The sequence below is a fragment of the Lactuca serriola genome, chromosome 3 (genome assembly GCF_051521515.1).
Source record: "Lactuca serriola cultivar US96UC23 chromosome 3, Lser_US96UC23_V15, whole genome shotgun sequence".
Classification (NCBI taxonomy): Eukaryota; Viridiplantae; Streptophyta; class Magnoliopsida; order Asterales; family Asteraceae; genus Lactuca; species Lactuca serriola.
This window is the reverse complement of record NC_136410.1, coordinates 187,469,290-187,482,117: the sequence shown is the minus strand read 5'-3', so window position 1 is coordinate 187,482,117 and position 12,828 is coordinate 187,469,290. Positions and strand designations below refer to the sequence as shown.

At 38.5% G+C, this 12,828-nt stretch overlaps 1 protein-coding gene across 1 annotated transcript; it reads left to right on the top strand.

Annotated features, from left to right (window-relative positions):
- Window positions 1-5,742: 5,742 nt before the first annotated feature.
- On the top strand, window positions 5,743-7,340 carry LOC145093450 (RNI-like superfamily protein). Its single transcript, XM_079031579.1, has one exon. The coding sequence runs from the start codon at window positions 5,784-5,786 to the stop codon at window positions 7,200-7,202; it is 1,419 nt and encodes a 472-aa protein (XP_078887705.1). The 5' UTR covers window positions 5,743-5,783; the 3' UTR covers window positions 7,203-7,340.
- The last annotated feature ends 5,488 nt before the right edge of the window (window positions 7,341-12,828 follow it).

The window sequence follows — 12,828 nt, the reverse complement described above, 5'->3', positions numbered from 1 at the left end:
TGACCCTGAATTATAGTGGGAACCTCGAGTTATTGAAAGTTGAGTAGCCGGTTGAAGGATAAAGTGGACTAGGTCCAACGATAATGATTCAGTATGAGTGGTCTGTCAGGGAATCAGGCCATCTCGAGATAGTAGATTCAGACAAAGTAGACGTGCTCCTGTTGCAAGGATTTCGTTCATATGAGGATATTAGGGCTAAGCGAAGATTGGTCACAGCTACCCTGGGAAGGCTAGGGTGTGCCCAGGACGGAGATCATGTTACTTGAAGTGGTTTGGCATATAAGAAATAGTAAGGAGTGATTTCGAGGACGAAATCTAATTTAAGTGGGGGAAAGTTGTAACACCCATTTAATTATTAGTTAAATAAATAAATTAATGAACGAATGGTAGCCTAAAATCAATATGTATGATGACGGGGGCTCCATGGTAATTATTGGAACTTAATTTGGAAGAGAAAGAGAGGGGAAAACTGAATATGTCATATCTGAGAGTTGGGGGTTTAAAAAGAGTAAATTGTGGATTAGTCTTGTAAACATTTTAAAAGATGGGGGCTGTTTAGTAAAATCCGGACTTAGTTTGCAAATAAATTAAAGGGACAGGGTTTAAAGGGTAAATATGGGACCTATTTCGAAAATAATTATGAAGAAAGGGGTCGATAGTGTTAAAATGGGATTAAGTTTAGAGCAGCTCGGGTACGCCTCATGCAGCCTCCATATCTAATGAAACAAACCCTAAACCTAGCGAAACCCTTTCCAGCCGTCACCCCTTATGCCCCCATTGGCTACCCTTATTCCTCCGACCACCAAGCCGTAGTTGTGCTGCTGAGCTCGCTGTCATCGCTAACCGCCACCTCCTTCTTCACTTCCAGCGTCGCACCACCGCGGTTGGGACCGGTGATCACCGAAGCCACCTTCACGAAGTTGTCACGGCAGTTCCGACGCCAACACCAGCCGCCGCCGTCCCTTCGCAACTTCCTCTTCTCATTTCGCCTCTAGCCAACGCCTCTATGACACCATGGTGAACCACCGACTGGGTGAATCCAGTAACAAGAGTGAAAAAAAACTGAGACAACAGATGTTTTGTTGCCCTAGATCGCTGCTATCGCTGCCATTATGTTGTTTCCACAACTACCGCCGCTCACCGCCGCTGTTAGGGTGGGTGCGTGTGAGTTTCAGTCGTGGGTCGCCGGCATGGGGATGCGGGGTTGTTGATCTCGATTTGAACGCTTGATGGACAGGAGGACCTGAAGACAAACCACCATGGCCGCCGGCCATGATGGCTGCCGCCATTCGCCGCCGCCAACCACCATTAGGTTGTTGGGTTCATGTGTTGTATTAGTGTGTGTGTGTGATTATTTGGGGTTTTAGACTTGTAAAATGTAACCAGAAAGAAAAATAATGAAAATAAATTGAAAACCACCACCTTAGGGTGGTGGCTGCCGCCACCGGCCGCCATGTCGGGTGGCGGTGCGCTTTGCCTCTTGTGATTGATTCGTTTGGGGTGCTAGAAACCCTAATGGGCTCAAAGGAGCTCTAATGGGCCCAATGAAGCTTAATGGACTCTAATGGACCCAATAAAACCCTAATGGGCTTAATAATATTTTAGTGGGCTTAATAGGCCCAATAAAGCCCTAATTGACATAAAAGACCAACAAATTGATAAATGGGCTAATATTTGAATTGGAAAACCCTAATGCCAATGATACCGTAACTTTAAGAGTTATTCGGGTCACACATACAAGAATTATTTAATAACTTGAGATATTAAATAATAAACTTTGGCAAAGATTAATCTAAGCGATAATGGACTTAATGGATTAAGTCCTTGATGGGTTAAGTAGGAAACTTAACCCTAATCATCATTTTTTGTAAAACCCTAATTTCACTTGGGTTTATTGTTGGGCCTTTCTTTTGGGCCTTGATGATTGGATTATTAGTGGGTCATCCAAGAATAATCATATGGACTAAAATAATTTAATGGGCCTAGGGTAAGGCCGATGTAAGGGGTTGGGCCCAATTTGGAAAATTAGCCCATAGTTGGGCCTTAATGATTATATGATGTTGGGCCTTAGAATAAGACCATGTATAGGCCTGGGCCCAATTTGGAAAATTGGGCCATATGATGGGCTTTAACTCATAGTTGACTTTTAGGCCTATGGATTGGGCCTTGGGCTTGAATGAGCCAAGCTTGGGGTAATGTAGTAATTATCCAAAGAATGTATTGTTGGTTATGTGTTGGGACCCAATTATTAATTGGGTGATGTTTTGATATTGACAGATCGGGAAACTGTCATCCAGCAGCTGGGGTCGAGTCTGCGGGACTTTAGCAGTGTGGGGTTGAGTCTACGGGACTTCAGCAGCGCGAGGTGAGTTACCTTCCAGTAGCGGTGCGTCTATGGCCACAATGTCGGCCCACCAGTAGGAGTTGTTGTTAGATGATTATCTTTGTGATAATTGTCTATGTTTGCTACTACCTGTTATGTTTATGTGCTAGCATGATCTGATGTTATGTGATAGTGGTAGTAGGGGGTGAAATAGTCCCCAGTTACCGGTCGATAGGGCCGAAGGGGTAGATCAGTACCCAACTATGCTAGACAGATTATGATATATGTGATATGATATTATGTGGTAGTAGTAGGGGGTGAAATAGTCCCCACTTACCGGTCAACAGGACCGAAGGGGTAGGCCAGCACCCAGAAATGCTAGGCAGTATATGACTTATGTGTTTATGCTACGCTTTTATGTGGTAGTGTTAGGGGGTGAAATAGTCCCCGGTTACCGGTTGAAAGATACCGAAGGGGAGGCCAGCACCCAGATATGTTAGGCAGTATCCGGTCGAGAGGACCGAAGGGGAGCCCAACACCCAGGTATGCTAGACAGTATCCGGTCGAGAGGACCGAAGGGGAGGCTAGCACCCAGATATGCTAGGCAGTATCCGGTCGAGAGGCCCGAAGGGGTAGGTCGGGCACCCATATATGCCTGACAGTATATGTATGTTATATGATCGTATGGTATGTGGTATGATGGGGGAACTCACTAAGCTTTGTGCTTACGGTTTTCAGTTTTGGTTTCAGGTACTTCGTTTTCAAAGGAAAGGAGCCGGCTCGATCGCAGCGCATCACACTATGTTTTCCGCACATGAGATCCTTGGGGATTACGCTCTGATATGGTTTTATGATACTATGTTTTGGATTACTGACGCTTGGGTTTTGACATGAGACGTTATTATCAATGTTTTTATACTGATGGTTTTATGTAATAACCTAATTAAAATGAAAATTTTGGCCTGTATTTTTGGGGTGTTACACACTTGTATTAAATTATATTATTAATGCAATGGATGATGTTGTTGCTTATTTACTATTATGCATTGTTGTGATATTGTACATGGCGTCCTCCGCCCCAGAACGTTTCCGCCGTTCCGGTTTTGGGGTGTGACAATGGACCTCATGAACCGAGTTTGCAGGCATATGTTGGATCGATAGATTATTGTGTTTATTTATGATATTTTGGTCTATCCTCATACCAAGGAACTACATGAGGAGCATTTATGGGAGGTTCCTGAGACTTTAAGGAGGGAGACGTCGTATGCAAAATTCTCCAAGTATGAGTTTTGGTTGTACAAGGTGCAATTATTGGGTCACATTGTCAATCAAAATGATATTTTGGCTGGCCCGACCAAGATCGAGGTTGTGATGCAGTTGGGAGTCCCGAGCTCTCCATTTGAGATTCGAAGCTTCCTTGGTTTACCAGAGTACTATCAGATATTCATTCAGGATTTCTCCAAGATCGTAGTTCCTTTGACCCAAAGAATGTCACTTTTCTATGGAGGCCTGAGCAGCAGGCGACATTTGAGATTTTGAAGCAGAAGTTATGCGAGGCTCCGATACTAACCCTCCCCAAGGGTGTGGATGATTTTGTGGTCTATTATAATGCATCGATGCTTGAGAATTCAAACGTCACCTAAAAGCAACATAACATACGTCAGACTCCTATTAAGTGATCCATTAAGTCACTTATTAAGCTCTTAATCCTAAATTTAAAATTTCATTATTGAAAGTATTCCCCATGTTAAAACATAAATGTACGAAAAGATCGTGCATGATTTCGAGTAAGGATGTAAAAGTTATGAGCAAAATAAGTTTGGTTGACATACAACTCATAAGCCATAACACGACTCGTGTCACACTTAACAACTAAAAACGACTAAAATTGCACTTTTAGGCATCATACTTTGATCCTAATGCATCTAATCATTATACTACCTTCCTAAATGACCCTTATGAACCTAATAATTCCATGAAACTCATTTGTTACTCAAATGTATTCCATTTTCATTATCACTTAGATGATTAAAAGTCTTAAGGTCATAATCTTCATCAAACGCGCAATGGAGTGATTATGAGTTTAATTTGCATAAGAGATCAACAAGGAGCAATGTGATTCATTCAACACTATTCAATGTTTATATGAATATCACGAAGTGCATATATCATGCTCAAATACATTTTAGAGGAATATAGGCTCTTAATACAACCATATAGTTAAAATTCAATTCCATAGTTTCCTAAAATTCCCTTGTGGCCAATAATAATCAAAACTACTTATAGATTAAGGGATTTATCATGTTTTTCTTCCAACTCTAGATCAATGTATCAATATTTTGCTATGAACATCCTTTATATATTGTATCATCTGCGAATATCCATAGAAGTTCCATGGATCGATCATTCTCCCCAAACTACAATTTTATCTATATTTTTTAGTTGTGCTTTTCCATGAGGGATTTGCATCAAAACTAACACAAATAGTCATGTAATCACATAAGGAATATGTTAACAACAACATCATTATCATTGGAATGTAGGGTTTGTGTTGAAGTTTCCAAATCAATCTCAATTTCACCAAAAGATGTTAGATTTTAGCTAGTCAGCAAATGAGCATAAAATCAAATTTAGTTCCCACAATTAACATGAAATTCCGATTTCACAGGAATATGAGTGGTTTCATACCTTAGAAGTTCGACTAAACACCATACAACACCGAAAATCAACTTGAGATGGTGGAGTAGATAGAGTTGCATGTGGAGGAAGAGAATTCTGGTTAGACACAAGCCCTAATTTTCAAAAAATAGAGTTCATGTGGACTTTAAAGAAGCGCTGATGGTGGATGATATTGACAATGACTTTTAGGAGGGGGATTTTAGAGGAGCTCTACCCTTGTCGGCCATAGGAAGCCATGTTTTGAGCGCTGGTGATACAAAGATGATTGAGGAGAACAAAAAACAGATGATAGATGGTAGAGGTATGATGGAAGCAAAGAATGGACATGAGAGAGAGAGAGAGAGAGAGAGAGATGTGGGGTTGGGCCCGAGAATACGAAAATGCCCCTTTGCTTTTTGCTAGACAACATTAGGTTCTAACATTTGTTACTAGGAAGGATCAAAACCAATAAAAAAAAATCAATTTTGGACTATTGATCTACCACCAAAAATTTTCTTGAACAAACTATGGACATAATTTTCGTAAGAAATAAAAAGAAATTAAGAAAGAAAATTGAAGTTTTTACTTTTTACAATTTACGACAACCAAATATGTATTTTGCTTTAATTTTTGGATGCTTAAAACAAATTAGCCGCGTGTCGAGCAATGCACTTCTAAGTCGCGTGGTTCCGTAGTACTCCGGCTTCCAAAGCCGAGAGTAGGTGAATGACATAGAATATTGTAGTACTCTCACCTTCTTATTTAAATTTAGTCAATTATTGTCATTTTTCTCGATAATTTCATGATAATGGACATAATCCTCTGCGACGAGCTCCTCCAAGAAATCTTCCACCGCCTCCCTCCTCCGTCGTCATCCGCCGTCTCCCTCGTCTCCAAACGCTGGCGCCATCTCCTCCACTCTTCCCTCTCCTCCCTCACCCTCCGTCTCTCCCCCAATCACCCTTCTCTCCCTTCTCTCACTTCCTTCCTTTCTCTCCACACCTACCTGCTCTCACTCTCCCTTTCCTCTTCCTCTTCCTCCTCCGCCGCTGCAACCACCGAGTTCTCCGACAGCCTCCTCATCTCCATCTCCTCCGCTTGCCCTAACCTCACCCACCTCCGCCTCTCCACCGGCCCTGTCTCCTTCTTTCCCTTGTTTTCTCTCTCCACCTCATGTCCTCACATATCGTCTCTTTCTATTATCCTGTCCAGACCTCTCCTCTCCCTTCACTTCCTCTCATCATTCCGCTCACTCAAGAACCTTACCTTAATCCTTTCAGGAAACGGCTCACCTGACTCTATTTCCGAACAATACTCCTCCTCCTCGACTGAATTGCAGCTGGAATCCCTCTGCTTATCAGGAATTCGGGCCGGAGATTACGAGCTCAGTTGGTTATGGAACAATTGTAGTTACAAAGCCCTATCGAAGCTCGTTTTCGAGAACTGCGAAGGTGTAGGCGATAATCATTCATTTGCGAGCTTCATCCAACGACTGAAGAACCTTCAAGAAGTCGAATTGAAGACATGTAGGTCAATCATCGCCTTAATTTTGCTTAAATTAGCTGAGAATCGTTGCGATTCTTTGTCATCTATGTTAATTTACGATGGAGGTAGCAAAGAAGGTTTGCTCCATTTCATCCGCGAAACGAACTGTAATCTCCAGAAACTCGACCTCCGATTGCCGCTCGATTTAGACGACAGTCATTTATTCGAAATCGGTACGAAATTCACTCAATTACATGTTCTTCGATTGCAAAGTTGTTCTATGGTCACAGGTGAAGGACTCAAAACCCTAGGGTTAGCGTTGAGTGATAACCTCGAAGAACTCGCTTTAACAAATTGCGATGTCATCAAGAGACAAAACGGATTCCTTGTGGAATTAGCTCAGAATCTACCAAAAATCAAGATACTCGATCTCTCCTACAACCATATGCTTCTCGACAAAGAATTTGCATCCATGATCAGTTCATTCAAGGATCTTCGGAAACTGAAACTAAGGGGTTGCAATAGGTTAACGAATGCATCATTGATCTCATTGTGCAAAAACTGTAAGCAGTTGGAGAGCATCGATATGGTCTACTGCCATGGAATCCAGGTGGAAGGTGTTGAGTTCGTGATCCTGAATTCTCCACAACTGAGAAAAGTGCAAGTGGAAGATCGCAAGTTATCAGAAATTGCGAGGAGATGGATGATAAACAAGTTTATTGAAGTTCAACCCTGATCAAGAACAGGTGCTTCTAAGTTCTAACAATTCCATTGAAAATTATCAATTGTATATTGTTTCTTGATTGTGTGTTATAAATTATAATGAATCTTTGCCCTGTTTCCATGGAAATAAGAAGAATGCATATTTATGTAATTGTGTCTTGTATTGCAACTAAAGAATTAGTTTGATTTGTATGGTATTTATGCAATTGCATGTAATGTATAAATTAAAGATGAATAATTTGATGCATAAAGTGTATAAAGATTAATAATTTGATGCATATAGATATAGTGGATAAATTTGTTGGTGAGTGTTTTCCAAAGGTCACACCAAAGTAATGGTGGAAACGAGTCATGTTGGGTTAATTTGTTGTAAGATAATTAATTTTATTGAATAAAAAAAGTGAGATTTACAAATTTAGCCAAATACTTTAATGGCTTTTAAAAAATAGCTAAAATGTCAACTTTTTTTTTTCTTCGAAAATAGCCACTGGAATCACAGCACGTATGATTCCGTCCCATATAAAATGTTTTTTTCTTACATGGGATTTCTTTCGATGTTCTTATAAAATTTTCAGGTGAGTATTGATTTTGAGCCATTGAGAGAATTTCAGTGTAAGAAATAAGGGTTGAGGTTTATATACTTTTGGCCCATAGGCCTAAAATGTGCCCAATTTGTAAACAAATATAGCGAGATAGCAAATTGTTTTTTCTGAAAAATGCTATTATTTGGCTATTTAATAAATCATTTGCGTAAATTTGTAAATTTCTCATAAAACATTGAGGTGCTAACACTTTTTAAAAAATGTTTGAGCACTTTAGTTTTGTTTATGGTTGTTCTATGTAGACAAAAAAAAAGTCCGTTTTTAGAAGATAGAAACATGGTTGTCAAAATTGCGATCCTGATCCGATCCTACGATCCTAGGTATGAAAAACGCGGATCATAAATGGATCGTATTTCGGGTAGGATTGTAAGATCGTAGGACCGAGATACTATCCGATCCTACCTTCCCTTATTTATTATTATTATTATTTTTTTTGCAAATGAAAATTATTTTTACCACTTTATGTCTTTTACCCTTTACCAATTTACTGTTTATCATTTTGTGTTCTGATTTATGACTAATATTTTGTAGTTTTTATAATTTTTGAACGAAAAAATAAATGTTTGAAATATTTTTCAAGTTAAAAATTATAAATTAAAATTATATTTTATTTTGTGGGATCTTAAGATCCCGATTCCGATCTTACGATTCCGATCTTGCAAACCCAAAAACGATCCTATATAGGATCTTGATCTTGACAACCTTGAATAGAAGACATAAAAACATTTGTTTTTCTTTTTTCATTTTGTAGAATACATAAAAAATAGTTTATAACAAGGTTCTAAATAACGTAAGGCGTGACTTAACAGCAATGTCAAGCCTCAAGATTTTTCATGCCTTGGCGAGCCACGTTGTTTGTAAGGCGTGACTTAAGACGACAATTTTGTATATAATTTATATTTTTATATGTATTTTCAACTATTATTCATTTTTATACACATATATGAGTTAAGGCGACATTTTGGTAAAACTTGGCGGCAGGTACAAGTCTTGAGTCATGACGCGCCATGGCGGAGCCATAACGAGCTTTTTAGAACCTTGGTTTATAGAGTTGGAAAAATATTTTTAACATTTAGCTTTAAAAGTTTATTATTATTATTATTATTATTATTATTATTGTTTGTGTACGTGGTTGAATTTATTGTAAGTATAAACTATGTCTTTTGGAGTTTGACAAAACGTCTAACAAGTCTGAATGTGAGCTCACCGACAAGCCTTTTACAACACCAAACATTTAACATCATCGATAGTTTATTCTTTGCGAATCATATTACGATAGATTCAACTATCGTAAAGCAAATTTAAGGGTTTGAATATTATAGTTTTTAGGTACTTATATAATGTTTTCAAGGTAATGGTTCGCGTCCTTCGAATGAAACACACATTTTCTCGGTCCTTCGAGCAAACAACCAAATTGTGAGTCTTGTACTCTTTTTTTTTTTTGGGGGCACTTGTATGGTATTTGCCATCTGAGCAAACAAACCAAATATCAAACCTTATCTTGGTAACATTAAGAATCGAAAGTCAATCGTACTTTTCCTTTTTGAGGTGATCTTGGTGGGTTCCATTTGCAAAGATGGCTTAATCTCTAATGTTGTGTCTTGGCCTTGTTTGCACCATATATGAATCTTTCTATTATTCTGTGGTATGAAACATGCATTCTCTTGGCCATTTGTAGGGAGGTCGGCCAATATTTGGAACGATCTACTTTTATATAAAAACAAATTTACATGGTTTTAAACAAAAAAGACAAATCTTCTTAAAAAATCCATGTGGTTTTTCAAAATATTAGGTTCAATACCTAGTTTTCTTTGTTGGGTTTTTGTTTAAAAATGTGAAAAACATAAATTGGTTTCGATGTGTTCTCCTCCATTCTCCCTCCATGTTTTCTTTGTTGGGTTTTTGTTCAAAAATTGATTTAAAAAACAATCAAAATAGCAACGGGAACAACATAAAACTATTTTATAACTAATCAAGGATCTATTTGCATGAAACGAAAGATTAAAATAAAACAACCAATAACAACCTTTAAACTTTGGGAGGTTACAAGTCGATGAATATTACAAGAAGGCAATGTAGAATTCATCTAGAGTAGTCAACCAACAAGTTGCAACACAAAAGAATGCTAGTCCACCCTTGCAAGAAAAATCTCTATAGCCTTTAAACACAAATTTAGATTTGTCCCACGGAAAGGTTCTTTTGTGACTTGTTTTATTTATAACAATTTGAAAAACCACATGGATTTTTTAAGAAGATTTGTCTTAGAGAAAACTAGGTATTGAACCTAATATTTTGAATAGGACACTACTCAGAATATCAGCTCTACCAGTCACCTAAACATCAAATAATGACCAATCTCAGATACCACTCAAAATACCCAAAATACCCTTAGGTCAAATGTAACGAGCCAAAATTCTATCCGTCATCGACGTTAGTGTCCCATTAAGTCTTATTCTTAAACTAACCTTTTCAATTTTTTAAATTTATCTTTGGAGGGCCAAAGTGTAATAAAATGAACCTTGATCATGTATATGGGTCTAGGAGTCATTTTGTGATAATTTGAGGGCCAATAATGAAATTTATGAGGTATTTAAGTAACCCTAACCCTAAATACAGGATTAAATCCTAATTGGAAGCCTCCACACTACTTTTAAGTGAGTTCTTGAGTACATTTCCTTTATTGAAGTGGTGGTAGAAATCTAAGAATTTGTGGTGGTGATTTTGGTGCTTTCAATTGGAGATACTTCTTTGTTGGGTTCAAGACTTCTTCATTGCTTCTTCTCCTAGAAATTCATCTCATTTAAGAGGTATAAATGAATTTCTTACCATCCGTCTCTATTTTTCAAGTCCTTGTCTTAATCGTTGAAGTATTTGTTGATGTTTGTCAAAGATAAAAATCTAGACAAAATTGTTGATCTGTTTTGCGAGGGCTGTAGGGATCGATCTGGTCCGAATTAGACAATGACCTAGAGATATGAAATTGTAGGAAATTGAGTTTAGTTTTCATAACCTCCGATAACATCATTTTTGGAGTTGTAGATTCTGTTTTACGGTCAGAACACTGAACATTGGTCGGGGTGTGAAACTTCAAAATATGAAACTTAGACTTTGTTTTCTATGTTGATTACTTGTTCCTATATATCAATTGAGACTGATGTAAATCAATTCTTCCTTCTTTTAAGTCTATGGTTTTCTTTCTCTTGTTATTTCATCTTCAATTGACAAGAATGGGTTGACATCATTGTCAATTGCTTCCTATTTTCTATCCTTGATCATGATGCTTTCTACTCTTGATTCTTGTAGTTATGTGTGGTTAATTTTTCAGTATTAATGAGTTTGTTTTGGTGGTTTAATGGCTGACAAAATATGTTCATGAAAACTCTCAAAAAGGTTATTAATCAAGTCCATGAAATGCTCAAAGTTTTGGAATCATTACCTTCTTTGTTATTGCTAAAACTAATGTTGATTTCTATCTCAATTCTAGTGTTTTTTTCTTTTTTCTTTCTTTCTTTTTTTTTTTTTTGTAAAAATACCATGTTTTGAACCATCCAAAACGTTGTAACGACGTGAATTTTCAAAACAAATTTTCATTTTTATAACATAACATATTTCATAAAATAATCACAAACTCAAGCATTTTATCCCAGTGAAACATATCCCAGAATCTCAAATACATAATACTCTATCAGTGTGTACAGATTATGCCGGTGCTTCCCGCGATCCTCGCTGGTACCTGAAACACGTTAAGCATAAATGTTTAGTGAGTTCCCCAAAATACCACATAAGCCACTTGATGCTATAACTCCGCAAGACCCTCCGGTCAATGTGTCTCAGCGGGACCCTCCGGTCCGGTCTGGTTGAGGACCCTCTGGCCTCGTAAGTCATTGGACCCTCCAATCCAATATAATATCACATAGCATACATAAATCACAAAGCACATAATCTCAAGCAAGCACATAACACGTAAGACCCTCTGGTCTGTACATAGATACCACTCTAGGTAATGTATAGTGAGAAAACTCACCTCGTAAGATTTCTAGAAAACTCTCGTGCTCGAATCCCCGATCTAGCCTCCGCCTATCAAAATGATAACATCTCTAATCAATGCACTCCTTACACCATCCTCTCTAAGAATGGGTAGAAGACTATTCTACCCCTCCCTGACCTCTCTTTAAATCAGTTTGACCAACCCTAAGGTCAACTGAAGTCAACTCAGTCAACGGTCCAACTTTGACCAGACTCGTCGAGTGCACTCAAGGGACTCGGCGAGTCCATGCGTGTCCTCTGAATCCTCCTAAGGCCTTACTCGACTCGTCGAGTTAACCTTTCACTCGACGGGTTACCATTGATCACGAATCACGGGGCAACCCGATCCGACTCGTCGAGTCCTCTTATGGACTTGGCGAGTTTCCTCCATGGCAACACTCATTTGACCTTCTGAGGTTAGATCTGATTCTCTAACTTATATATCTGACCTTCTAACACCCAAAAGTCATGTAAAGGTTCAATCTTTATGTCCATACACCATACATCAAGCTTTATTTGATGAAATACCTCTTAAAATGACAACCTAGATTCAAAACTCCAATGGGAATTCATAAAGCTGGATGATTGGGACTCTCTGAACCTAGAAGGGTCCAGATCTATAACAAAAACTTGCAAGAGGGGTTTGAGGCATTCAAAACCCCAAAAATGAAGTGATTCAAGCCCTAACCCCAAAAATGGAATCTAGACAATGGGGAAGAAAAAGGGGGTTCGATTTGGTACCTTAGAATAAAGCTCCTTGCTTGAATAACTCAGAACAACAACCTCATCTGGTCCTTCTTGCTGGAGCTCTTCTCCTCTATTTCAAAATCACACCAAAAAGCTCAAGATGGATCTTTCTCTCACTCTACACAATCAAGCTTGTTAGGGTTCTCTCTTTTGGAAAGGTAGCCGCAAACGAAGGCCATAAGTGCCTTTAAATAGGGATCAGGGCCAAATATTTAGGGTTTATGCCAACAGTGCGGACTCGTCGAGTCGACTCACCAACTCGTC